This window comes from Equus caballus, chromosome 22 (assembly GCF_041296265.1).
Source record: "Equus caballus isolate H_3958 breed thoroughbred chromosome 22, TB-T2T, whole genome shotgun sequence".
Classification (NCBI taxonomy): Eukaryota; Metazoa; Chordata; class Mammalia; order Perissodactyla; family Equidae; genus Equus; species Equus caballus.
The window spans coordinates 34,303,019-34,330,541 of record NC_091705.1 but is presented as its reverse complement, the minus strand read 5'-3'; the positions used below and the strand labels follow the sequence as shown (position 1 = coordinate 34,330,541).

The 27,523-nt window shown below is 52.8% G+C and overlaps 1 protein-coding gene across 4 annotated transcripts in view; it reads right to left on the bottom strand.

Moving 5' to 3' along the window:
• The window catches only part of TOX2 (TOX high mobility group box family member 2), a 136,757-nt gene extending 109,510 nt beyond the window's left edge, over window positions 1-27,247 (bottom strand). For 2 of the 4 annotated variants that reach the window (XM_023626605.2, XM_023626604.2), the window contains exon 1: window positions 27,002-27,247. In XM_023626605.2, the coding sequence (XP_023482373.1) occupies window positions 27,002-27,100 (99 nt within the window). In that variant the 5' untranslated portion in view covers window positions 27,101-27,247. Of the gene's footprint in view, window positions 1-25,703; window positions 26,063-27,001 lie in introns of those variants that run through there. The other 2 variants (XM_070247840.1, XM_070247841.1) reach the window with 2 other exon arrangements.
• Window positions 27,248-27,523: the final 276 nt, after the last annotated feature.

The following is a 27,523-nucleotide window of genomic DNA, read 5'->3' as shown; positions in this document are numbered from 1 at the left end:
TTTAACCCTTTTGGACATTTCAGAAACACCAGAGGCCCCAGAGGAAGCCTCTCAGAGCTGAGGGTCCCCAGGACTGAGAGTTCAGGGGAATCATCTCATTAGTGAACACTTACAACAATAATAAACTAAGTGGCAGAGACAAGGGCCTGGGGCCAATGCCATGTGACGAGGGGGCCAACGCCCAGAGCGCCGTCAGGGCGCACTCCTCCAGCCAATGGTTTCTGGTTGGTTGTTTTGATGTTTTTCATTTCTGTTTATTGTTTGCCTTCCTCACTAGGCTGTGATCGCCTCGATGGCCGGGACCATCTGTCTGTTCATCTCTGGGTCCCAGCTCCTAGCACAGGGCCTGACACACAGTAGGTGCTCAATAAATAGAAAGTACGCACAGTATCTAGATCCAAGGCCATGAACAAGTACACGGAGTTTGTCTGAAGGAAAAGGAGATGTGGATTTTGCACCGTGATAGAAAGATGGATGGAAATTTCACACATACTGAAGATTTGGAAACACATGCACAAAGCTGGAAGGGTGCTAGAAGAAACCATCCATGAATATTTATATAAGCCTAAGATGGGAAAGGACTTTCTAGGCCAAATTCATATGGACAAGGACATCTATTTCTTCACTGCAACATTATTTATAAGAAAATGGAAATGTCAATAAAATCCATTGATAGAGGATTAATTAAATAACTCACAGCTCACAGCTGTCTGTACCATGGAGTACTATGCAGCCAGGAAAAACATTCGGCATTTACTGACATGGAAAGAAGCCCATATTGCTTGTTGAATGTTACACTTGCTAATTGGAAACCAGAGCCTCTGATAAGCAAAAGGTTTAACTGATTGTCACAGAGAAAGTGTGAAGGTAAAAATCCTTCAAATATCATTTATTCATTCATTCCCTCAACAAGCATTTTCTGTTCCCTCTGCCTACTTCCTGTTCCCTGCAGGGCACAGTTCCAGACGCCAGGGCAAAGTTTGAACAGGACACTCTCCTTGCCCTCAAAGATATGCCAGCTCGTGCACAGAGGTGAGAAATTACGTATCAAGAGAGACAGTGCTCACAGCTAAGGGTCCAAGGGTTTCATGGAAAAGGGTCTGTGTTGTTTGAGGTGGGATTTGAAGGAGGGGCAGAGTTGAAGTAAACAGAGAAGAAGAAAGTAGGCTAAGAGGGAGAGGTGGGACAATCCAGGGCAAGTGCAGGAAGCCCCCGCATTCTCCATCCAACACTTACTGAACTCCACCATGTGCGTGGCAAGGGAGTCTGTGGGAGCTGAGCTGGGAACAGAAGATTCTGGACTTGACTTGGCCACATGTGCTGGAAGGAGGAATTCTGGGGTTGTGCTCACGCTGTCAACAGGTGTGCAGTGACAGAGCAGATTCCCGACCACGACTCACTCACCCCGAGAGTGCCAGCCCCACGGGCAGCCAGGGCTGGGGCAGGTATGCCCACCTGGCAGGTGGGGTAACTGCGGCTCAGCAAGGCGAACCCCTGCATGTGGGATTCCAAAAGAAGTGTTCTTCGCTTTGCACTCAACATCTGGGCCAAGGAGCCCAGTGCGGGGTGGAGGGAGCCGCAGCTCCATGGACCCTCTGCTCAGTTCCTTCTGGGGTGGGGCCAGGGTGGGGCCACTGCATCTAGACAAAACTCAGCATTTTTTATTTTCATTTTTCAGATTTTGAGGCATCTCGATGGTGATGGTTCAAAACAAAGAGAGATGACTCAGCTTCCTGTGGAGGAGGTGCAGCCTTTTGGAAAAGATTCTTCCGTTTTAACGCTTCTCCCTTCTCGGCCCCTGAGGCAGTCATCCAGGGCAGCCTGTCGTCTCGATGTTCAAGTGTTCCCAGAGTGAGGGGCAGGGAGAAGGGACAGGCCCTGGGGCCAGATGGCCTGAGTCTGAATCCTGGCCCTACCCCTTACTCACTGAGAGGACCTGGACAAACTTATACCCTCTCTGAGCCTGCATTTACTTATCTTAAGACTTCCCTGTGGGTCTTTGTGGAAAGCAGCCATCATCTATGGGAAAGGTCTGGTCCTGTGTCTGGCACAGAGTAGGGGGACAATAAATACCACTGTTAATAACAACAGCCGCCTGCGCTGAGGGTCTGCTGTGCCTACATTATCTCTTTTCATCCTCACACCTGCCCAGCACAAGTTCCCATTTTACAGATGAGGAAACTGAGGCTCAAAGCCATGAGTTGACCCGAGCTTCCATTTTCCCATTTGTGAAGGTCCGTGTTACACACCCCTGGCCAACTTAGAATTGAATGTGTACAAGCTTTTTCTTTCTCTCTGACTCTCTCTGCACCAGCAGCCAAATGCACACTGGCCCCTCACTGTCTTTATCTGCAAAATGGGGACAACATTCTGAGGCCGTTGAAATATTCTAGTCAAGGGTTAATAAAAATTATTCCGTGAAGGGCTCGGGACCTTCAATAATATCACACCTTTCCTTCCTCTGGGACGAGGAGTCAACGGAAAGCTGAGCTCTTCACTCACAACATCCCAAGGAGAGGCACGAAGCTGTTGGGAAAACCGCCTCACAAATCTAGAGAAAACCCAAAAGCTTAGAAAGAGGTGCGAGCTCATACAGATGAAAAGAAAAGGACTTTAAAACAACCCATCATTCAAATGGCCACCCTGTGCCGTGACATTAACACGGGGTCTCACAAACCTCTGTCCTGGAACCAACGTAAAAAGAAAATCTGTTGCAGGTGAACCCAAGATAACCCAGGACGGTCAAAACCCAAGTTTCCCCCGCCCCTCGCATCACCCTGAAACACAGGCTGACAGAGCAGCCTTAATAGTAACTGACTAATTTTAAACCCTGTGATTACCAGGGTTGATTTCCATGGAACCTTCCCTTCACAGCTCCGAGAACCTCTCGCGAGCGGTAATTGCCAAGTGCAATTTTAGCTCTGTCACATCCAGCCATCGGTGCTAACTAAGGCGGCGGAGCCTCGCCAGGTAAGCTGCTAACGAAGCCGGCTCTGCTGCTTAACTTCACAATATTGTGATGCCCCGTCAGCACCTATAAATGCTGAGAAGCTACAAGCTTCTCTTAAACAAATCTCGCCGGAGGGAAGTGCCTGCAGCCGCTTTGCGCCTCTCGGGCGCCCTGTCTGGATCCTCACGCCCACTGGGACATCGTGGATGCTTACTCCCATGTGCCTCCTCGAGGAAAACGCTGACCACCACGGGGCCACGCTGCGCACGGGAGCATGCACCGTGCCCAACCTCTCTTCCTCCTCTGCAGTCGCCTCCATTTCCCCTCTCCATCTCCACAGCCCTCCCAGAATTCGAACTCACGACTGATGGCACAGGTGGTCACCAAATGGGCCTCACTAGTCCTCCGACCCCACTGCATGTACTCGTTCGTGGGGCATATGCACACGCCATGTTCCAGCCTCATTTTGTCAAAGTGCCCCATTGGCCTTGGCATCTGTCCTATGATTAAACAGCTTCCACCCACCACACACACAACCCTCCTCCTGACTGGGTCCCGACCCAGACGGTACTCTGGCACGGCTGGATTTGTTTGGGCTGACTTTGTGCTGACTTCAGCTTCCACCCAGAAATTGACAGGAGCTAGCTATGATGGGCAGAGGGATGAGAACTATGTCCTCGGGCGCCCACTATACCCAGGCAGGCACCAGGTTCTTGACACCCACATAATCCCCACAATCAGCCAGAGAGGCAACGGAGCAGGGATTCATCCCCCCTTTTTACAATTGGGGAAACTGAGGTCTGAGAACTTCCATGAGGCTGGTAAGAGGAATTTCTTTTAGCTCCAAATGTCGGTTAAGTCTATACTTCCCATGAGGAGCTGCCAAGCCTCTTCCCATGAACAAAGAAATCATGCAATCTATTTCCCTTTTTGCTTGTCTGCCAGGAAGCCCAGAGCCAGATTTGCAAGACAATTTCAAAGACTATAGAGTCCAGGGCCAACATATCTGTTTTTGTTTTCCACTTAGAATTTGTTCTACTTTATTTTTTCCTTGGCTCTAATTTTGCAATGTTTTATATATACTTTTATATCGTTACATGTTCTTGTGAATGAATGGCCAAAAATAAAGAATCACCAAAAGCAAGACACAGAGAGGTTAGGTAGATGACCCAGGGTCCCACAGCCAGCCCAGTGGTTTGTCTACCCCAGTGCCCTCCACACTGACCCCATCTCCTTCGTCCCCTCCTCAACCACAAAAGCAGTTTCTGAGCATCTGCCAAGCACAACGCATGACAGGCCCTGCCACATCCATCTTAACTTCCCAACGACTCCAGGAGGTAACACTAACAGTAGGACATACGCTGTCCCAGGGATGTTTACATATTTTGGTCCTCATGACAACCCTATTAGGTAGGAACAATTCTTATGCCCATTTTACAGAGGAGGAAACTGAGGCACAGAGAGGTTAAGTAACTTACTAGATGTGCACAGCTAGTAAGTATCACAGACAGGATTGGAACCAAGGTTCTGGGCCCTACCGTCCATGCTCACTACAAGACTGTCAAGAGAATCATCAAGGCCCTCGTTTTACAGATAAGAATCCAAGACTCCAAGAGACAAGGGGTTCACCCAAGCTTGGATTTTGTCCAGTCTGGATGGCTGCAGATGCAGAGGGAGAAGGCAGGGGCTCCAGGGAGCCCCACTCCCAACTTCCAAGGCAAGGCCGTGCTTCTAGAAGCACAGGCACGAGGGCACTCCTGCCAGAGGTGCACAAGGAGGCTGCCAGGCAGAAACGCAAGGACTGGAAAACCTTCCCGGTCTCCGAGGCCACCTCAGCTCCCCTCCCCACCACCCTGGACCCCCCTGCGCTGGGGTCAGGCATCATAAGTCAGCTGCCCCCACACAGGGAACAGACAAATATGCTCTTTCCCACTGCACCGGCAGCTGAGCCCCAGTTCAGCCAAAGGCAGTGTGGAAACGAGCTCTGAAGCCTGAAGACCCAGCTTCGAATCCCAGCTCTGCCACTTCCTAGTGGTGAACCCTGGGTGAGGGTGGCCTCTCCACAGTGGGGTATCAACGCCACCACTCGCTGGATGTCTGCAGAGACTGGCAGAGCCTGCTGGCCCCATGCCCTCGACCCAGAGTAGATTTGCCACCGTTTCAGCACCCGCCTCCAGCAGCGTCCTGGCATCTCCTGCCAGGGCGTCAATCAGGAGATGATAGAGGGAGGGGGACGGGGGGAGGTTCGCTCGAATTTATCTCACTCAAGACAAGCTTTCTGGGACAAGACGGAAGAATAAAATCAAATAATAAAATGTGAGATTGAATAGAAACCCAGAGTCAGGACTGATTTTTCTAGAACTTCTCAGTCCGATCTCAGGCAGGGAGGGAGGGCTAAAGGGGGTCTCCGTGGTTCACCCCACTGCTGGTGGCATCTGTGACAGGCCCTTCTCGTGGCTATGGCGGCGGGATGGGCCGTCGGCCACGTGATGCATGCTGGTTGCCATGGTTTCTGTTTATTCTGGGGAAGACAGCTTCCCTGACATCCAGGGCTGCTGCAGGGGACGGTGTGCTGCTCTCCGACCGTACAGTAAGGGAGGTCCCCGCACCGGCCGCAGCCGCCACAGGCAAGAGCCCGCCTGCAGATGCAAAGGCCCTAACGCTGACTCAGCCCACGGGGGACGGGACAGGCCCCATTTTCAGATGAGGAAACCGAGGCTCGGGGCTGGGCGGTGACTTGCCCAGAGTTTCACGGCGACATCAGTGAGGAGCAGGGATTCAAACTCAGATTTGTCTAACCTGTCCCATTTTTCCATCTCTGTGCTGGCTCACTGATGGTCATTATTCTGGTTCCCCGGGACTCTGTGCCTTTTCCAAAACCGCGCCCCCTTGAGTGAAGCTGTTGAAGATGCTATGGAACATCAAAGGCAGCTCCTGGGAGCAAGCAGGCCAACCCCAGAGGGACTCAACACTCAGATCCCCCCTCAGGACACCCATCCTGGCCTGACATGTGGACACAAGGCTGGCTTGGGGATAGGGGCTTGGGGTTCAGCTGGTCAGGAGAGTTCCCCAAGTGTTCCTACTGTGCACCCTCCCCACAGGTCTCCCCACCCAGATCTATCCCATCGCCCTCAGTTCACGGATCAAAGATCGCGGCCAACAGAACTAAATCCAAAACTCTTACTTAACCCAGCACCCCAGCCCTGCTTATCACTCACACCACACCCCCCTCCAATCCTGCACATCTGACCCCTCCCTCACCACCTCCCTGCCCTTTCCAATTCCCAAATCCCTCCTCGCCTGCAAAGGTTTCCCTGGGGCCCACGCGAGCATCGAATCTCTCCCTCCTCCCAAAGGACACCAAGCCCCACTGCCCTGTGTGCGAGCTGCCCGTGGAAAGGTCTATTCCCACTCCCCCCTGAGACTGCGTACACAGGGGATGCTCAGAGGATAGCCACAAACCCAAAGTTCCTTTCTCAGCTGAAGCTTGCTGACCCTTCAAGGGAACTGGCACTTCACTGGGTGCTCAAACGTGCCAGGTCCCTCCTTCCACAGGGCCTTTGCACACACTGTTCTCCCTGTCTAGAATGCCTCCCCTGTCCCAGCAGCTCCTAGTCTTCCTACAGGTCTCAGCTTAAGGGTCAGGGAGCTCCCGCCTGCGTTTGCACAGCTCTCCCAGTCACACCTGTTACACTCACATTGTGTGCTGAATTAGGTGGCTATTTATTAGCTAGACTAGAGGCCACAGAAGCACAACACTGGGTCTGCCTTGTGCACTCCGGAGTCCCTGCCATAGAGCTTGGTGCGCAGCAGGGGTCCATAAATGTCTGTCTGAAGGAGCGAGGGCAGCTGTCGTAGATTACCAAGATGACCATGGGTCCTCCCATTTCTGCACCGTGCTCTCTGCCCGGTGACATTCTTGCTCCTCTCACCAAGAGCTGGGTCTGTGTCACCATGCCTGGAAGGCGGGCTTAGCCATGCTACTTTATTTGGCCAATGAGACAGCAGCAAATGTGCCACAAGCAAAGCTTTGACCCGCACTTGTGCACTGGGGCTCGTGCGGTGCTGGGAACCCCACAGCGCCAGGAATGAGCCTGCGCTGGCCTGTGGGAGGACGAGAGGCCACGGGGAGAGCTAAGCCAGCCCCTGGCCAGCAGCCTGCCAACTGCTGGACTGTGAGCAAGGCCATCCTAGATCACCCAGCTGCCAGGTGACCAGCTCACTGACCGCAGATGCAGAAGAGAGCCCCGCAGAGGCCAGCCAGCCCAGCCCAGCAAGCCCCCCAGCCAACCCACGGATTGTGTGCTAAATAAAATAGTAGTTTTAAACCACTAATTTGGGGTGGCTTGTTAGGCAGCAATAGATAACTGATCCAGGAGCTCACAGCCAAAAGTCCGGTCTGTACAACAACAAGTTGAGAACAAAGCCTCCTGGGAGGTGGAAAGCAACTGGGGCGTGAGGGTCAGGCCTCGGGGTTTGAGCCCTGCTGGCCTATGACTTTGAATTGAGCTTGGACATGGTGGGCACTCACCCTGTGCCCAGGTCTGCCCATCTCTGCAGTGGGAATTACACACCCTACGCCAAGTCTTCTCAGTGGGAATGGTTTGAGTCAAAACAGGGAACACATGGGAAAGGACCTCCCAGAGGAAGCTGAAGACCCTCTGCATATGGGACATGTGCTGCAGAATAAAGCTCATTACTTCAGAGCTAGAGAGATTCCGGTTCATGATCCACTCTGCCACCTACAGGCTGTGTGACCAAACACAAGTTTCTCAACCTCTCTGAGCTTCAGGTGTCTGTGACATGGTAACAATAATACGTAATTTGCAGGGCTATTGTTAGGGTTATATGAGACAGTATACGTAAGACACCTAGCTCAGTGCCTGGCGCATAGTAGGTATTCAATAAATAGTAGCTCCTCCTCCATCCCCACCCCCACTTCACTGGTACTTCTCACACTATCATCTTAGCCCCAGCGCTCCGCTTGGCAGTAAGAGTTTCTGTGTTGGACATCAGCATCTCGTGCCAGGTGCCAAGTTGTGACTGTAGCTTATGTAACATCCTGAGAGAGAGAGAGGTTTACTTGAGGATGAGAGAGAAAGAGCCGGGTGTTGCCAGCTTTGACTGGGGGAGAACTCAGGCCACGGGGAACAGAGTGAAGAAGACCGAAGATGAGTCCTCACCACAAAGGCTTGACACAGCCGAAGCCCACACCTGCCTGCAGCTGGGGCAGTGATCTGTGGTCCTTCCTCCACTCGCCCCAAGGCACCGACGCACAGCATGGGGCTGGCCGCCACGGAGGAGCGAGGCAGGAAGGTGGGCTCCTCTCAGTGGCAAGGCGACCAGCTCTCACCCACACTGAGATCCCTGGAGGGCAGTATGACTCCAGGACCTCAGTCCCACAAGCAGCTACAACAAAAGTGGGAGCCCCTCTGCCAAGAAAGTGGTCTACAGGGAGGGTCCAGGACGGACTCCCGCCAGCCCCCAGCACACACATACACTGATGAAGAAGTTGAATCCAGGGGGCCTGACATGTGGGAAGATGGCCCCAGCGTGGGGGCGGGAAGGGCCCCAGAGGAGAGGGGCACAACACTGGATTCCGCCCACATCACACCTGCCCCAGAGCCCTCCGTGGCTCCCCACTACAGGACTCCAACTCCAGGGTCTGGCACTCAAGGTTCTTGTCAAGCTCCCGGGGGCCACCTCTTCCACACCAGCCTGGACCCATCCAGCCAGGTCTGCAGTGGCTCCCAAAGCCTGATGTTCTCTCTGCCTTTACCACGCCCCCTCCCTACACGCTGTGGTCCTGGAAGAGGAGAATGGGGATTCTGGCAAATAGGTTTGGGTTCCAATCCCAGTGTGACCACAGCCGGGTCACCTCCCCTTTGGAGCCTCAGCGCATCTGCACAGCAGGGACGGCTTCTGTTTCAAGGGTTGTTGTGAAGGTTAAATAAATAGCATAAATGAAATACCCATCCTGTGATGGATACTAAATAAATGCCTGTTCTGTTCTTCCCTCCTCCACATGTCCCCATTCTACCCTTCTTGGAGGTCCTGCCGAAATGCCTCCCTCCACCAGGAAGCCCTCCCGGAACACTGCCGGTCTAAGGGCTTCTCTCTCTCTCTCCTCCTTTCTCTCTCCTCCTCTCCCCTCTCTCTCTCTCCTCCCTCTCCCTTGGGCTCTGAAGTAAGAGCTGCCTCATCCTGCGCAGACCCCGACCCATCCACTCATCCCTACCCCCAGGCTCCATCACAACCTAAGGACAAGGACCAAGGACCAAACACAACCAAAACCTCATGAGGCTGGGGCACAAACAGTGCCCAGAGAGCAGAAGGAGCTTACCCAAGGTCACACAGCAGAGTGGAAACAAGAGCCAAGAGTCCTGTCTCCCAGTCCACACTCCTCAAGGCCATTCTCAGGCCGGGGTACAGTGTGTGGATGCTGATGGGCTCCCACTCAGATCCCTCTCTTCAGGCAGTGTGCTCATCCCCCAGTGGCCGTGAGTGCTGATGCCCATAGCTGCCCCTTCTCTGCAGAGCTGCCCCTGGCTGATGGGGGAAAAGCAGAGGAAGCATGACACCTCTCCCTCACCCCTCCCTGAGGAAGCCCACGGCCAATGACCAGCTGACATGGGGTGTACCAAAGGCCACCCCCACTCCGGCCTCCATATGGGACCAGCTCTGTAGTATCACTCATGCTCAGGGCTCCCCGTGGGATCGGGCTTAAGCAGGTGCCCAGCTGAGACCATGTCCTTGCTCACCTTCTCCCCTGGCCCTGTCCTGCTGCCCCCACTCCCCTTCTCATAAGAGCACTCCCTACTCAATCTCCTTCCCCAGAATCTGCTTCTATGGAGCTCAGCCTGACACAAAGGCCTTCGTTTTTAACCTGTGGTCCACTGACCCACAGCTCAGCATCACCTGGACCTTGTTAGAAATGTAAAGTCTCTGGCCCCACACTCCAGATCTACTGACTCAGAATCTGCATTTTAACAAGACCCTACGTGATTCACATGCATGTCAAAGTTTGAGAAGTGCTGGCTTAAGGTAGGTAGTTCCGAGCCCACCGTGGGGATCATCTAACTAACACGGTATTAACCAAAACCGCCCATCTGTTGTGGCGATCATATACCTAGCATGGGCGCTAGCCAACCTGACCATGGACTGTGAGGTGAGCCAGCTGGTATGGTCACAACCAGCCCCACCACCAGCTGTTTGATCTTCACGGTCTCTGCTCCTGGTGACTGTATGTTCCATCATCACCCAGGTAGAAGTTCCGTGTCCTGGTTTGAGCTCCAACCCCAAGCACCTTACTCAGTCACCAGAATTCTGTTTCTCTTTGACACCATAGGAACTGGTCCCAGGGTTTGCATTAGTCAATTAAAGCCTTTGCTTCTACTTCCTCCTTGAAGGGACCCCACCCCCAACACCACAGTCTAGGAAAGGCTCCCTCAGGGCACCCCTGGGGAAGATGCTGGAAAGAGGGGCCAATGGGATTGACTCTCCAAGACCCTGGAGGAGGGAGGGAGGGGGAGCAAGGCCACTGATGTCTCTGCTCTGGAGGAAGCAGCTGCCAGCTTTCCCTGAGTCAGAAGCCCCACTCCAGCCCACCCAGGGTGTGAGCCCCTCTGAGGGGATGTCCGTGACCTTTGCAAAACTAAATGCAATAACCAAGTCCTCCGAGCCGAGCGGACCCCAGGGCCAGCCCCGGAGGCTGCAATAATCCCGACGTGTGTTTGGACAGGAGGCACCCTGCAAAGCTCGGTCAACTCTGTGTGTCGCCTGAGGAGGGAGGCGGTTCACCTTTCGCTAATCGCCCTAATTCATTTTTTATTACTAACTTTCCTGTTTTCTATTTGCCGTCTGATTGAAGATATTACCAAAGGCATTTAAACAGCGTCAGACGGCACCACAATGGCAAACATAACTCTTTTTATTGAAATCTGCATTAATATACATATAATTCCCTGATCACAAAGACCTCATGGTCCACATGTTAGACCCTAAGTGAAGGCAGATTTCGCAAGAGGGATAGACACAATTGACGGTTTTTCAAAAGATAATAAGCCGTGCCAGGAGGGTGAAATAAAATGGGTGCCTTCCTATGCTGTTGGGGAACATGGATGACTCTTTTGGAAAAATGGCATGACAACCTGAATCAAAACCATAAACATGCTCACTCCTTTTGACCCAGGAGTCCTAGTGTGGCCCCAAGCCACTCTCTCTATCACATCCCACATCCAACCCATCCCCAAATTCGTATATTCTACTTCCTAATATCTGCCGTACCCTCCACTTCTCTCCACGCCCACCCTCCCACTACAGTCCAAGCCAGAGGGGCCCAATGGAACTTTCTGCAATGACGGGAATGTTCCATATCTCCATGGCCCAAGAGGGGCTATCGTAGTGGCTAGAGAGCCCTTGAAATGCGGCTAACGTGACTGAGGAATGAGATTTGATTTGATTTTAAATTTAAAAAGCCATGTGTGGCTAGTGGCTACCATATGGGATAGGATAGCCCTAAGTCATTATCAATTCTCTCCTTAACCATGGCAGTCACCTCCCAACCGTCCCCCTGCCTCCACTCTTGCCCCCATCCAATATTTTCCCCATAAGACAGCCACAAAGATTCTTCTAAAATGTAACACACCTCAACTCTCACTGCCCTTGAGACAAGCCCAAGCTCCTGGACACAGCCTTCGAGGCCCTGATTCCTCGGGACAGAGAGCATCCCAGCTCTCAGGAAGCCTATGGTGTTCCAGGAACCAGAGAGGCAAGGACAGCGGCACAGAGGACAGCAGTGAAGGCCTCCAGGAGGGGGTGGCACCTGAGCAGAAACTTACAAGACATGTATGTAGGAGTTTGCCAGGGAGGTGGGGCATGCCAAAACCAGACGCACAGCAATCAGAGCGGCTCTGACAGATATATCTCTGAGCCAGCAGCCGAGGGCCCCACCCTTGTGAAGCTGACATCCTAGTGGTGGGGGTGGGACATAAATTATAAACATAATGAATCGGGAAATCATACTTTGTAAAAAGGGGAAAGAGAAAGATGGGGAAGGGATTTCTCAGGGACCAGGCTGGGGTGGAGCCGTCTGCAGGGCTGAATATTAAGAAAGGGAAGCGTCCAAATAAACACTGTTCTGGAGTCTGCATGGGGGACAGGAGGGCGGTTTCCCCCCATTTTCTAAACTCTTTGGAAGGTAACATCATCTTCGTAAATTACAGTTTAACAAAAACAAAGGGGAGATAACATTAGGAAAGAAGGCACCAAAAAGTCCTTGCTCAGCAGAAACGTTCCCACGGACCGGAGAGATTCCGTTATCTCTGAAGGCCGGCCCAACTGTGCCCCAGATACCCCAGCCCAAGCAACCGGGAGCGACGCCTCCCTTCTGAAAATGGCAAGGTCACCACTGCAGGGAGAAGGGAAGTGGACAAAACAGGTGGCTGAGGTCTGCCAGCCCTTGCCCCAGAGAGTCGAGCGTTGATTAAAAACCATGAGGGCGAGGATTTCAAACATCAACCCTCTTGACTCCCATTTCAGCTTTCTTCCTTGGGCTTGGCGGGAAGTGAGGGTGGCATGTTGCTACAACGGGAATAAACATTTATTAACACTGGCAGCCTCAGACGCTGAGTCTGTCACCTTTATGTGTTTAATCCTCCCTGCAACAATGTACAAATAAGACAAGTGAGGCCAAGAGAGGGTGAGTGAATTATTCTTGGAAGCACAGCCCAGGATATGTTATGGTGGCCATCTCTGGAAAATATAACTGCCACACTGATTCATTCATTCTCTCAACAACTTTTTACTGAGTACCTGCCACACAGCAGACACCAACCTAAGGCGCTGGAGACTCAATAGTGAAGAAAATAAACACGACCCCAGTGGTTTGAAAGCTTACCGTCCTGAAGGTAGAAAAGACACTCAAGTAAGCTCACAGATAGCCCACGCAACGGAGAAAGACACACACTAGAAGCTGTGATAGAGGACAATGGTAACTGCGCAGAGGAGAGCGTCAGAGTCTTTGAGAAGGAGAGGATAAAGCTGAAACCTCAAGGGTGAACAGAAGCCAGCCATGTGAAGAAGGAAGGCAGGAACAGTCCAGGCAAAGGGAACAGCTTGTGCAAAGCCGTCAAGCCAAAAAAAGGCATTGGGGGGAGGCGGGGAGTGTCTGGGAAACAGCAGGAAGACCAGGGGGCTAGCATGAGTCGACGAGGGGAGGCCAGCTGTGCTCACCACCATGTGCCCAGCACAAAGCCTGGTCGCTGGGACAGAGCAGCCAGGAGTGACACTGGACAAGCAGGCAGGGGCTAGCTTACACCAGGACTTATAAGCCAAAAAAGGCATCTGATGCCAACTACACCCCAGGGGAAGCCACTGGAAGGTTTTAAGCAGAAGTGTGACAGGTTGGTAAGACTTCACCAAGCTGCAACAGGGAGCCATTGAGCAGTTCTGCACAGAGAAATGACAGGATTTGATTTCTGCATCAGAAAGATCTTGATCATGGACCGGATGGCTCCTCGGCTCATCCTGATGTGTGGCTGGTGGTCACTGGTTGGTAAACGTCCCCAAGAGCTAAGCATCCCCAGCTGGCATGTGGGAGGTGGCCACCTTTCAGAAAAGCAAGACACAGCAGTAAATGACAAGATATGTTGACAGGGCATCAGACAGACGCACGGGTGTCAGCAGATGGAAAACTGCCCCAGAGAACGCCTCCAAGGGTCGTGGCTTATTGTTAATGTCGAGCCATTAGGAAAACACAATTATGTGCTTCAGCGATACTGTAAGACATAATCCACAACAGCGTGCAAACATTTAGCGCTCCATCCAAAAGACAGGCGACACGACTCGCAGAAGAGCAGCTGGAGGAAAGGCTGCCGTTGCACAGGTGGGCGGTCGGGCCCTTCAGTATTTTTTTTCTCTTTGTCTCATTTAAAATCAAAGCCTGGCCCTTAGGCATTTGGAAAGGGAGTTAAACTGAACTGTCCCAGGTGCTTAAACACACATTATTAGCTCATTTACTTTCATAAACAGGTAAGCACTGTTAATCCCATTTTGTAGATGAGGAAACTGAGGCCCGGAGATATTAAGTAGCTTTCCCACTCCAGCCTCATCTCTCAACATTCTCCTCCCCTCCTATATCTTTGCACATGCCATTCCTTCTACCCGAAATGCTTTTCTCTACCTTGTTCACCTGGCCAATTCACCTGCAAGCACAGGCCAGTTCTCCCCTCCTCTGCCTACCCCTAGCCTGGCCTGGTGGTCTTACACCCATTTGGAATTGTGTATTTTTACCTGTCTCTCTAATAAGATTGTGGCTCCTCAAGGACAAGACCAGGTCTTAATCACCTGTTCATGCCTGGCACCTACCACAAAGCCCTGCACACAGCAGCCAATGGATGTTCTTTGCATGGCTGAACGGATGGATGAATAAATGAATTAACTCTTAATAAGTTGCAAAGCCAGCATTTGATGCCAGGCCAATATGACTCCAGAGTCTGTGAGGGTCTTATATAGATCAATCAAAAAATGTACACAAGCATGAAATATATTACAAAACAGACTGAGGGCTTCAGTCATCCCTCCACAAAGATACCGAAAGGACCACCCCTCGGGAAAACAGGATGATGAATAAGGATAAAGGGTTAACCAAACCCTTTTCCCTTTTGCAAGGGAATTTCACCCTTGTTAATTGTCTCGCATAAGTCCCCTGGAAACCAGATGAAGGGAGGATGTTAACTATGTTACTAGGCAACTCTGCTTATGGTCAAAATGACCCCTGATTCGGAAGTTGCATCTGGACTGCAGGAACTCTAAATAAATTATAAATATCTGATAAAGAAGCCATACTTTGGGTTTTCCTGAGTGCAGTGACTCTCGTAACTGACATGCCCCTTGCAGGGACCCCTGAAGCGAAGACTATGGAATTGTTACAAAAATATAAGTCCTTTGGGGAATGAAGCTTCCAAGCCTGGGTGGCTTCCAAACCCACCCGAGGTGGCTCTCATTCTCCTGCAACTGAACTAAAACCTGGGGAAGGGGGGCGGGCGAAGAGAAGAGCTGCTGGCCACCTCCGCAGACAAGTGCAGACACCGCTGCGAGAACTATCCCCGGGAAGAGGAACAGATCCTGTGCCCTGTTGGCAGCCGGCGGTTCCTGTCCCAACTCCTTCGAGGAGACAGGTGCCAAGTGTCGCCTGTGTGAGTCTTGCACATCTGCACATTTCACTGAACCTTAAAGAGTCCCTGTGGAAGCTGCAATGAGAAAGAACGGAACTGATACAGGAGCGAAAGGAGACAGTCCCACCCAGAACCACCATCACCCCTGTTCTGAACTGGAAAGCTCCCTAGACTCTATCACTTACAAAAGACATAAAAACCTGGGGTGAGCCTGTGCTCTCGGTCCTACAGAGGACCCAGATGACCCAAACAGCACCTGGCAGCAGGAATGAGGAAGGAGATAACTCATTTGATCTCCCAGAGGCCTCATCACAAACCTGAGATGCAAGTGTGATTAGGTGAGGAAACTGAGGCTCAGAGAGGCTAAGTGACAGGTGCAAAGTCACACAGATTGTAAGTGCCAGGATATGAACCCAGGCACTTCCATTGAACTCAAAGTCATCACACTTGAATCCACATCTGGTTTTGCATAAAAATTAGCTTACAGCTCAAGTGGACGCATAGAACAGAGAAAGCTGGGGTGGGGGGGGAGGAGGGGCCTCTGTAAACAATATAGGTAGCATCTAATAGGCACTCAGTAAATATGTGCAGAATAAATGAGCAACAAAAGGCCCAGGGTCCATCTTCCACATTATCAAGTTCAGTTCAAGTCAAATCGCAGCACAACGGAACAATAAAATTTATGCATGAAATTGACCCTGGGTTATACTACTGAGTTGGATTCGTTTCCAACAAGTTTCTAAATCATTCCTGCAAATTAGGCCCGACTTCGAGATAAGCACGTTTTAATTAGCTGTAATATGTAGGCATTCTATTAGCAAATGATGTTTGAAGCTGAAAACAGAGGCAGGAGGCCCTGCTGGGAATCCCCTGGTCCCCAGAAGAGCTAACACATCAACAGTACACACGAGGGGCAAGCTGACCCACTCTCCCCTCTCTCAGAGGGCAGGAGCTCGCCTGGCAGCGTGGAGGCTGCAGGAGAGAGGAGCGGAGAGGGCACAGGTGAACCCCTGCTCTGCCAACCAGCTCCTCTGCCGCATTTGGTGGCCTGATCTATTCGGATCTTAGTTCTCTCACCTACAAAATGGGGACACACGCGCCTAGCACAGTTCTTATGAAGAATCAATGAGAGGGTATAAGTCAATGAGCCTGAGATGTGCTAAGTGCCCAGGGAATAATCTGTGCTTTTTTCTACCCTACTTTTCTCCATAAAATAGCACAAAATTTAAAAATCAGTGAGAGGGGACTTTTTGTTTCAGATGGTAGATACAGCATACACTTTTTACCTCTCCTCTCTTCTAAACCCAGGAAAAAATAAAAATAAAAAGGAGATACGTGCACACACACATATACACATATTCATAACTCAAATATATACATACATATTCATAATTCAGATAGACTGATGAAAACACAATAACTCCATAAGCGCCCATAAGTAAACAAGAAAGGCCTGGGGATGAGAAACATCAAGAGTGTGCTGAAAAGTGGAAAGTCAAAGAGACAGACTGACAATGAAACTGAGTAGCTCTAAGGAGCCAGCACACCAACACAAGAACTCTGCAGAAGCTCTTTTCCTAACTGAACCCCAGAACATCCCAAGAGAGAGGCAGGAGGGTAGAGCAGGTGACTGGAGCTCTGTGTTAGCCTATAAGCTGACGGCTGGTCTGGCCTCCAGGCTAAAGCCAGGAAGAAGAATTATTTAATTAAAGTGAGAGAGCTGCCTCAGGATCCCCCAGGGATGGGCACAGGGCAGGAAAACCAAAGTGCAACAGCGCCCACAGGTTCCTGCTGGCCTCCATGAGGGACAGACGTCCCCAACCTCACGGGAGCTTGTCCTATGCTCTAATAGAAGTCCCCGGCTTCGAGTGTGCACCCACAAATCACACCCAGGGCACCTAAAATTAACATTCACATTGTCTACCCACACCATCGTGGCTTTCACAGGTGTTGAGGAAACTCACAAGTACAAAACAGATTCATAGACTCTGTTTAGAAATAAATGTCAACCAAGAATCACTAGGCATTTGTAGCAAATATCAGCACAAAAGAGAGACCTCAAAGTGAAGAGAAGAACTAACCACCAAGAAAACAGAGTTAATACAGGAAACAGAAGATAATTTTTCAAAATTGAATTATCATCTTCAAAAAGATTCAAGACATTCACATATCCATAAAAAATATAGGCTACTGTGATATAAGGTCAATCAAGAAAGAATACAGAATTCTGTGAAATGAAAACGTGATTACAGAAATAGAAACAATAAACTTATTAGAAGTGTTAAACTCAAGTATGCTTATGACTGGAAGTACGCCCGCCAAACTCCCCTCAGGGGTGAGCCCCAGGGAGAAGGGGGGTGCAGCAGGGAAAGGAAAAGAGAATGAGAGAGACTCCACTTTTTTCCTTCATATTCTAACATATTTCTGTGTATGTTACAAAGAACAAAAACAAAAAGAAAAGAATGGCAGGACTCAAGATAAAAGGGGAAAATGATAGAGGAGTGAAAGGAATTTGAGAGTGAGTTAATAAGCAGAAGAGTGGCATAAGATGCCATGTTATGGCTACAAGTGACCCACTCACTTCTCTGGGCCTCCTGGGAGCTCAGAGAAGATGAAGAGGATGGTGAAGAAGCAGCCATGGACACTCACCCACATGGAGGCGGGGGCAGGGCACGAGCCTCTTGTTGAAGAACATGACAGGACTCCAGCCCAAAGAGAAAGCCATGGTCCCCCGCCCAGAGGTGACTCCAGCCCAAAGAGAAAGCCATGGTCCCATGCCCAGAGGTGACTCCAGCCCAAAGAGAAAGCCATGGTCCCCCGCCCAGAGGTGACTCCAGCGCAAAGAGAAAGCCATGGTCCCCCGCCCAGAGGTGACTCCAGCCCAAAGAGAAAGCCATGGTCCCATGCCCAGAGGTGACTCCAGCCCAAAGAGAAAGCCATGGTCCCATGCCCAGAGGTGACTCCAGCCCAAAGAGAAAGCCATGGTCCCATGCCCAGAGGTGACTCCAGCCCAAAGAGAAAGCCATGGTCCCATGCCCAGAGGTGACTCCAGCCCAAAGAGAAAGCCATGGTCCCCAGCCCAGAGGCTACTCCCTTGGGCCTGGCCAAGGAGCTCCTCAGAAATGAATCTGGAGTCCTTCCTACTGCACAGCAAAATGTGTGACATCTCAGTGCAAGAACGCGGGAATCCTACCCTGGAATGTGTAAGAGAAGCTCCTTGGGCCCCAGAACATTCTGTTAATTTTAATTTTTTTTCACCCACTGGACTTAAGAAGTAGCTATCCTGCAGCTGTCACTCACATCATGAGATAAAGAAGAATCTTCAGCCAGTGAATCAAAGTTGCTCAAAATCATCAACATGCCAGCCCTTGATTTCGTGGGAAGCAAACGGTGAGTTTTCTCCCCAAGATGCAGCTCCCTGAGATGGATACTGTGGTGCTCCCCTTCTGATGCACTCATCTCCCAACTGCTGGGAATATCCGTGTCTGGGCTCTCGGCTGCACCCCACACCGGGACCTGCTCCCTGCCACAGGGAACTACCTCACCCAAGGGGACTGCCTGCAGCCAATGACCAGATGAACAAGAATCCAGGGCATGGGCAGCCCCTAGCCTCAGTTTGGAACAACTCTGAAGAGCCAGCAAAGCTCCAGAGCCCGCTGTGGGATGGCTTTCACCAGTAGCCACGTTCCGGGCCAACTTCTCCCTCTACCCCACCATGCCTCCCTCACTCCCTGACAGGTGCACCTCCTGAGAACTTCCCACAATAAACCCTTCCACAGGCAACTCTCCACCTCAGAGTCTGTTTTCAGGGAACCCAATGTAAGACTCTCTCCAAGGGGAAGGAGACTCTCTCCACGACCTACGAGGAGGCAGAGGAAGGCAAGAGACTCTGGGACACATGACTGTGTCCAAGCCAAGGCTACACGCCCCAGGCCAGCCATACATCCTGCTGCCCTTGGCCGAGCGGGGAAATCCTCCCATCTTCTCGTCTAGAGCTGTGTTCTCTCAGTGCGCCTCCCAGGCCAGCAGCACCAGAGTCACTGACTTTCTAGCAGTGCACATTGTCATCCCTTCCCCAGACCTGCGGAATCCGAACTTCTGGGAGTGGCGCCCAGCAATCTGTGTTCTCATGACTGTCCAGGTGATTCTGTTGCACTAAAGTCTGAGAAGCAGAGCATCCCTGGCTACAGGGGGCAGGAATCAAACACAAGTCATGAAACTTGCGGCATCAGCAGAAGACCAAGAGAGACAGCCACTGACAACAGTCTGAGCCAGCAACATTACGTATTCCATACTCTGCACCACCCCTCTGGCTCCAAGGCACCTCTCTGCTTAAAACCCACCTGGCTGGGATGAGACACTCTTTCTGCCGATCTCCACTGGTGCCCCAGCTCCCCTGCAGGCCGGCTGCCCCACCTTAGGCTGACCATGTCTCCAAACCACCTGCCAACCCACCTTGCGATGGCTGCTCCCTCTGCCTCCAACACTCTCCCACCACTCTACACCCCATGTAGCCCACCTGGTGTTTCCTGTAAGACTCTTGTGTGTGAAACCTTCCCACACTCCTGGCACTGTCCCTTCCCCAGACAATGATATATTTAGTTATGACTCTGCATTTTAAGTCAATATATTACAGAACCACACAGCCTTTCATCTAGTGAAGAAAAGTTTCCCATTGAGTCACTGAGTCTTCAGGATGGGGATGAACCCCCTGGCACACAGTAGGCCCTCAATAGAAACCCGCTGGACATCTGAGAAACCCAGCAGTAACCAGGTAATTATATGTTGAAAAACCACAATCCTGTTGCTCATTCTAGTAAGCTCCAGAAATCGCAACTGTACAGTAGCAAGTTTAAGCATCAGGATAACTGATCAAAATTTATTATCCCCTGTTAGACAACATGTTTTCACTAAGACATAAAATTACAATTTACCACGACTCATTAAGTTAATAATTACTTACCATATGTTTTTACTGCTGCTCCCAAACCACAGAGAAAAATCACTATGTAGGTTTTTGGTCCGTGTAAACAACATGACTGCCAACCACGTGGATATGGGATTTACTGACAGGGAGACACAGGACTGAAACACTGGGCAGAAAGCACGAGCCCTAAAGCTCTGCCACTCTCATCACCATCATCTCCTAGTTCATCTGCACCGAACTTTGGAGATCAGTGGTTCCCAGACAGGGGCGATTTTGACCCCCAGGGAATACCCGGCAAAGTTTGGAGACATTTTTGGTTGTCATGCCTAGGGAAGGGGTGCTCCTGGCGTCTAGTTGGTAGAGATGCTACAAGACATCCTATAATGTATGGGACAACTCCACAAAAGGAATCATCCGGTCCCAAATGTCTGTATTGCCGCACTTGGGAAACACTGTTCTGTATTAAAGAGAACTTCCATATCTGTTACTTTAATCTGAGCTTCACAGCAACGATATGAGGAAGGCATTGCTGTCCCCTGGGACAGATGAGAAAACTAAGACCTGGTGCGGTTAAATGATGTGCACAAGGTCCCCTGGCTCGGTCCGTGAATGGTGCAGCTGCGATCTGAACCAGTCCCCTCTGCCCTGTAAGCCCACCTTCCCTCCCACACAGATTCGAGAAGGAAACAGAAGACACAGAGCAAAGGAGCAGCTGCCTGTGGATTCAGAAGCCTGAACATTCCAACAAGCAACCTCTTCAAATGGAGGCGCTGGGAAATCAGATCCAGAGGCCACGGCGTGGAAACGCCCATCTTAGGAAGATTTCCTCTGCAGCTGCTGGGGTGGCCAGGCCTCCAGCAGCCCCTGCTGGAACCAAGTTCCCCTCACATTTTAACTTTCAACTATGCTGCTCTGTGCGAATAGAGATGAAAGCACTTCCTGCTGGGGCCAAGTGCTGTCTATGCAGATCTCCAAACCTCCAGACAGGCAACCCCACGTGGAGGTGGGGAGGTCGGGAGGTGTCGATGTGCCCATTTTGCTGATGAGGAGACTGAAGCCCAGGGAGGGGAAACAACTTGCCTGCGCTGATGATGGTGAAGGCAGTGTTCAAATCCGGGTCTGCCGGGTTCCACTATCTGTGTTGCCTTTATATCCTAAGACCAGCTCCAGGATATCAGAGAAACCAAACAGATGGCCCTACAGAATCACATGGTGCTGGCTGCCGTGCTGCAGGGGGATGCTTTGGCCAAGGGTGAGACGTGGGGCCTTGTCCTGCGTGCGCAGACTCAGGGCTGCTCTTCCCGGCTTCTTGGCTGCTCTCCGTGCTGGGATCTGTCCTCTGTGCCTACTCAGGGAGGGCCCTCTGGGAATGCCAAGTCAGCCAAAAGACTCTGGATCCCTGCCCTACCCTGGACTCCAAGTGCTCACCACAGAATCTTCTGATTATATGAGCCAAACAGATGCCAAGTTACCGAAGCCACAGGGGACAACAGGCCAGCCTTGAATTCATTCATTCAGCAAATATTGGTAGAGCACCTATGAGACAGGCCAGCTCTGGGAACACAAAGTAAAGGGAGACACAGTGGTTTCTACCCTCTGAGTCATATGGGGGCCATCTCCCCCAAAATCCTCATCCTCATCCTTGCTGGGTGCACCACTCTCTACACTGGTAAAGGAGAGGCCCATCCTTTATTTCACTGTATTTCCATACCACAGCTCTCATTTCACAAGGCTAATGGTCACTGATTTTCTTTCCCTTTGCACAGAGGGGAACAGAGGCCCGGAGAAGATACGGACGCATGGTCCTAGAGGACCTTCAGGACAGGCTCAGGGAGGGGCACAGAGAACACATTTGGATAGAACGTAAAGAAAGGCTTCCTAACAGAGACGCAGAGATCCCCAGGACCAGCCATCTCAGCTCAGAGCTCACTCAGCCCAGGGCTCCTTCCACAGGACCCGCCCACAGCCACCTGTGTCCCTAGAGAAAGAAGCTGTGAGGACCTCACCCACCAGGGATGCTAAGCAACCCTCACATATCCCAAGTTCGGGTGAGGCAGGAACAGCAACTCCCACTTCATGGATTTTCGTCAAAAGGAGACTCCGGTCATTCATTAACTAAGCTTGTCTAGAGCCGCATCCAGGTACCAGATGCTGTGCCCAGAGCTGTGTGGGTGGAGAGTTGAATCATCACCCACCCGCACATATTTACTGAGCAATTATGGGTCAGGCACTGTGCCAGGTGCTGGGCTTGGTTCCTGCCTGCTGGGAGCCCACAAAAACCTGTATACAAACAAGCAAACCGCTGCTACACAAAGAGTGGTCCAGCAGCAGCATCACCTGGTAGCTCGTTAGAGACGCAAATTCTCAGGGCTCCAACCCAGACAAGTGAGTCAGAATCTCTTGGGATGGAGCCCAGGAATCTGTTTTTAAAATCTTGCCAGATGATTCTTAATGTGTATATCAGTTTGAGAAACATGGTCTAGACCACAAGGCGTTCCCCAACCTCCCTACTTAAAACTGAAAATCAGCTCCTGGCCTTGGCACCCACTAACTCTCTTCCTTGCTTCACTTTTCCCCACAGTTGTATTGCCATCAGTCATAGCACCATGTATTTCACCCATATATTTATGATTTCCCATGTTAACATATAAGATCCAGAGGGCAGCAATTTGACTTACTTTTATTCGCTTTTGTAGCATCAATTGCCTAGCACAGTGCCTAGCACAAAGAGGTGCTCAATAACTGTTTGTTGATTGAATGACGGATGGCAGAACATGCCACATCCCAAGCAGTGCCAGTTCTTGGGGGAGACTAGAGGGAAAGAGAAGGTGGCTGGCCACAGAGCACTGCCTGGGGAAAGTGGTACCAAGGTTGGCCTTGAGGATATTGGGACCAGGGATGAAGGATGCTTGGAACACAGAGATGCTAAGGATCTTACTAGAATAGGGCCTAGGTGGTTGATGCTGTGGATATCTAATTAGCAGCTGGTGTGTGCCAAGAACCGTCTTAGCCTCCTGGACCTCAGAGGCAGGCAGTGTTGTCCTCAGGAGACGAAGAGGCTCAGAGATATTTGAGCCTTTAAATAACCTGCCCTACCCACAAAGAGACTTGTCTGAGAATGTTCACAGCAGCTTTATTTCTAATAGCCCCGACCTGGTAACAAACCCAAATGTCCACCAGCAGGTGAACAGATAAACCAACTGTGCTATATTCAGACAATGCAATATTACTTAGCAACAAAATGGAACAAACTACAGATAGACACAACACAGACGAAACACAGACACGACACTGAGCAAAAGGGAGCCAGACACAAAAATGTATATGCCGCATATGAAGTTCTAGAACTTCAATATAATTAGTCTACTTCAGTTGAACTTAAAGCACTGATAATAGAAATCAGACAAGTAGTCTCCTCCAGAGGTGACGACAGGAGGTGTTCACTGGAAAGCAGGATGAGGGAACTTTCTGGAGAGATGGAAATGCTCTATATCTGGATTGGGAGAGTGGTTAACATCAGAACTCATGGAACTGTACACTTAAAATTTGCATTTTAATGCATGTAAATCATATCTCAGTTAAAAAATGAGCTAAAAATCATTTGCCCTAGGTCACAAAGCCATAGCGGGAGATCTGAACCCAGGTTTGCCCAATTCCAATGGCCAGGGCATACTAGTCTGCCACAGTTGAGCGGGGAGCCCTGGGCAATGCCCCCAGCCTGGTAAGGTGCCTTGCCAAAATCCAAATGAAGGGAATCCGGTTACCCGAGGAAGGATGTCACAGCCCCCTAAACCCCAAACCACAACAGAGACTTGTGAGGAGGCCAAGTAAGTGTCAAGCTGGGATTCAACTTGGATTCAGGCCTCAGCTCTGCTCTTCGCTGGCTTTTAACCTGCGAGTATGCTACTCCATGACTCAGTTTCTCCTTCTGTGAAGCAAGGAAGAAGGAGGGGATCCATGGTTCCCAGGCTTGGGCCACAGATCCTGGGGACCACAGGGCCACAAGCCCCTGTGCTTACCAGGCACTATTATTACATGAAATAAGCAATGTGCCTGCCATATATCTGGTAAGCTATTTTTCAAATGCATGCTAATAGCATGGTGACTAATAAAAAACACATCTATTTCAAAGCAAAAATGAAACCAGTGCAGCTTTTTGTCATTGTGTATTTTCTCAGACAAAAGATACCAAAAGAACAGCCACAGCTCATGACTTTGGTTTAGAGAGGCTGGAATCTCTGTGTAGAGGATTGCTAAGGGGACAGTCACCAAGGGAACGGTAGCCAAGGGCCCTTCCAGGTCAACTGCCCCGAGCTTGTCTGGCATCACTTTGGCAAATGCTTGGCCTCGTGTTTCTCAGACCTGGGTCCCTGTGAGACAAGCCTCTTGTCTGGACTCCAGGGACCAAGGCCCCCATGTGCAGGCTGTGTCCTGGTTCCGCAGCCCAGTCTATAGGGCCCAGTCTGGTCATGGCTACAACCTGGGCCTCAGTTTCCACTCCAGTTCTGATAGTGACCAGCTGTAAGGATTAAGCCTGGGCATTTCTCTCCCTAATCCCTCCCCATCAGCTCCTGGTCACAACATGCCCACTCTGCAACCATAATCACTGAAGACAACTACCCACCTGGGATCTACCAACAGGCCTCCTACCCACCCCCAGCTGAGCCCGGCAACTTCCCCTGCCTCACGCTGCCATGAGCCTGAAGGACTGACAAGCAGGTCTCACATCCAAGTGCAGGGGCAAACCTTTCTTTTACCTACCCTGGTGGCCCACCTGCCACCCTCGTCCACCTGCACACACCCTCAGCTCTGGGGCAGGGGTCCTAGATCACAGACGAAGACCAGAATCAACAGCCTCTCATTCCCTGCGTGGTTCCGTCCCTGCCCAGGTTTGACACCGATTCTTGCTGCTGAGTCAGAGCTTTATAGGGCGTCAGACTAAAGCAGGGGCCTCGTCTGAGCGCCGCCTCCCAAAAGCCCACGGATGGGATGCCCCATTCTGGCGGGGTTTATGGAAACCCCACCCCCAAAAGGAAGACTCCAGGCCAAGGGACACCCACCTTCCCAGACTTCGAGGCACAAATCCCCAATCCCCAACTATGCCCCTAAACCAGAGGCTGGAACCTTGCCAACTTCATATTTTAAAAAATAGCAAACCCAAGGGTAGAAGACAGACCAGCTGCCCCCACACCCAGCCGTCTTCCTCTCCCTGAGACTCCGCGTGCTACTTTTAATCAATTCTCCCTCCATCGGACTGGAAGCAGCCCAAGAACCGGCTTTCTCTTAAGGACACCATCCCCCTCCTCGGCTTCTAACTTTGCCGGTCACCGGACAAAAGATAATCGCCCCCACCCTCCGCGAGACCTCGCCTGCCGCCCACTCCCGCCCCCACGCCGCCCCAGGCCCCGGTGGCCCTGGTCCCCACTCCCCCGCCCCGGAAGAACGGCGGAGGGCTTTGCCCCGCGACCCCAGGAGCCTCTCCCCAGGGCCGAGGACGCACTCATCGAGGCCCAGCCTGGGAGGTCCCGCGTTCCGCGCGGGGACGGCCCCTTCCCGCAGCAGCCCCACAGCAAAGGGCTCGGGGAAACGCCTGCGGGGTGCGGTTGAGACCCCGGGAGGGCCGCCCCTCCCACCCCCGACGCGCACTCACCAGGCAGCGCCGCGGGGCCCGCGCGTCTGCGCCACGGCCGCGGGGAAACCCACGCGCGCCGTTCAATCCGGGCTCCGAGTGACGAAAAGCCGCGCTCGCCTCCCGCCGGGCCCGGACCGATGCGCCGACCCGCGGACGCGCGGACCGTCTGGCTTCCCAACTAAGTTTGAAAGTTCCCTCCCGGGCGGGAGCAGGACGCGGACGGCGCGCTGCACCTAACCCTCCCGCCCGGGCTGGGCGCGGGGCGCGGGGCCGGACGCCCCCTGTCCGGGGATCCAGGCGCTCGCGCTGCCTTCGCGCCCGGCGCGGCGCCGCGGGAACCCGGCGGGGGTGGGGGCGGCGACCTCGGAAGCGGCGCGGGTGGCCCTCACGGCAGCCCCAGCCTGGAGGGACGCCCGCTCACCGTTCCCGGGAGGGGACAGGCCCGATTGGCCATTACCAACTCGGGATCCGAGGCCCCGCGGGCAGGGACGGCCAATTAGTAAACGGCCCAATTAGTGCGCGGCGGCGCCGGGAAGTTAAAACCCCGACGCGCGAGTGTAGATGACCGAGGCGGGGACGGCGGTGCGGAGGCGGTGGCTGCCCTGCGTGTGTGACTGTGTGACCGTCAGGGCGATGAGTGTGTCTGAGGCTCACCGTCCATGGGGTGGCTGTGGGCGACAGTGTGCGCCTGTGAGTCACTGCGAGTGCGAGCGTGTGACTGTCGGAACGACTTCTTTGTGTGACTGTCCCTAGTTGTGACTGGGTGTGATAGCGGATGGGGGCATGTAACGGGGTGTGTGGCATCGTGGTGTGTAAATGGGTGACTCGTATGTGGCGGTGTGACAGTACGTGGGCGAGTGCGTGTCTTTGTGCATAAATGACTGTCAGGGACACTTGTGTGGGACGGTCAGACAGTGTAAGCAGGTGCACGGCTGTCTGCGTAGGACGGTCGGTCACTGTGTGTCAGCTTGTGAATGCATGTGCGGCTATCGGGGGACGTGGTGAGTGTGAGTGTCACTGTGCCATCGTGTGACTGTCGGGTGACTTCTGCCTGGGATCCGAACAACTCAGGGCGAGCGTCACCGCGAGGGTATCGGTGTGAGTGGCATGTGCCCGTCGGCGGGGCTGAGGTGTGCGTGTCCCCGTGCACTGGCACCGCCGGCGTCTCGCCCCGTGTGTCCCCGAGAGTGCCCGCGTCCCGAGCCGCCGGGGGACTCCCGGCCCGCGCTCCAGCTCGGGACGCTCGGGCGCTGGCGCGGGGTCCGAAGGCGCGGGCAGGCCCCGCCCGCCTCGGCCCCCACCCGGCCCCCGCCTACCTTGCCGCAGTGGTAATAGTCCAGGGGCGCCAGGCCGGCCGGCTCGGCCCCGGGCCGCGCGCCCACCGCGGGCGCCGAGGGGTACAGGCGGACGTCCATGGCGGGCGCGGCGGCGGCGGCGGCTCCGCGGGCAGTGCCTGGGCGGGCGGCGGGTGGGAGCGGTGTGCGCGCGGGTGTGCGAGCGCGGGGGGCGGGCCGGGGGCGGTGCCCGGAGGAGCGCCCCGCCCCCGCCCCGCCCGCCCGCCCGCGCGCTATTGTTCCGGCCGCGGGCGCCGCCGAGGGCCGGGGGCCCGAGCCCCGCAGGGAGGTCCCTCCTCCGGGCCACCGGGTCCCCCGCCTGGCCGTCCGCCGCTGGGGGTCCGGGAGGGTCGCGCGCTTGTCCAGAGGGCCTTTTCACGTCCCTCCTTTCGGCACCAAGGGTGAGGGGAGGGAGAAGCCCCTGCGACGCCCCTCCCCAGAAGTGGGACGCTCCCCACCCTAGATACTTAGGGCGTCGCTGAGCCCCACGCGGCGCGTGGGGGA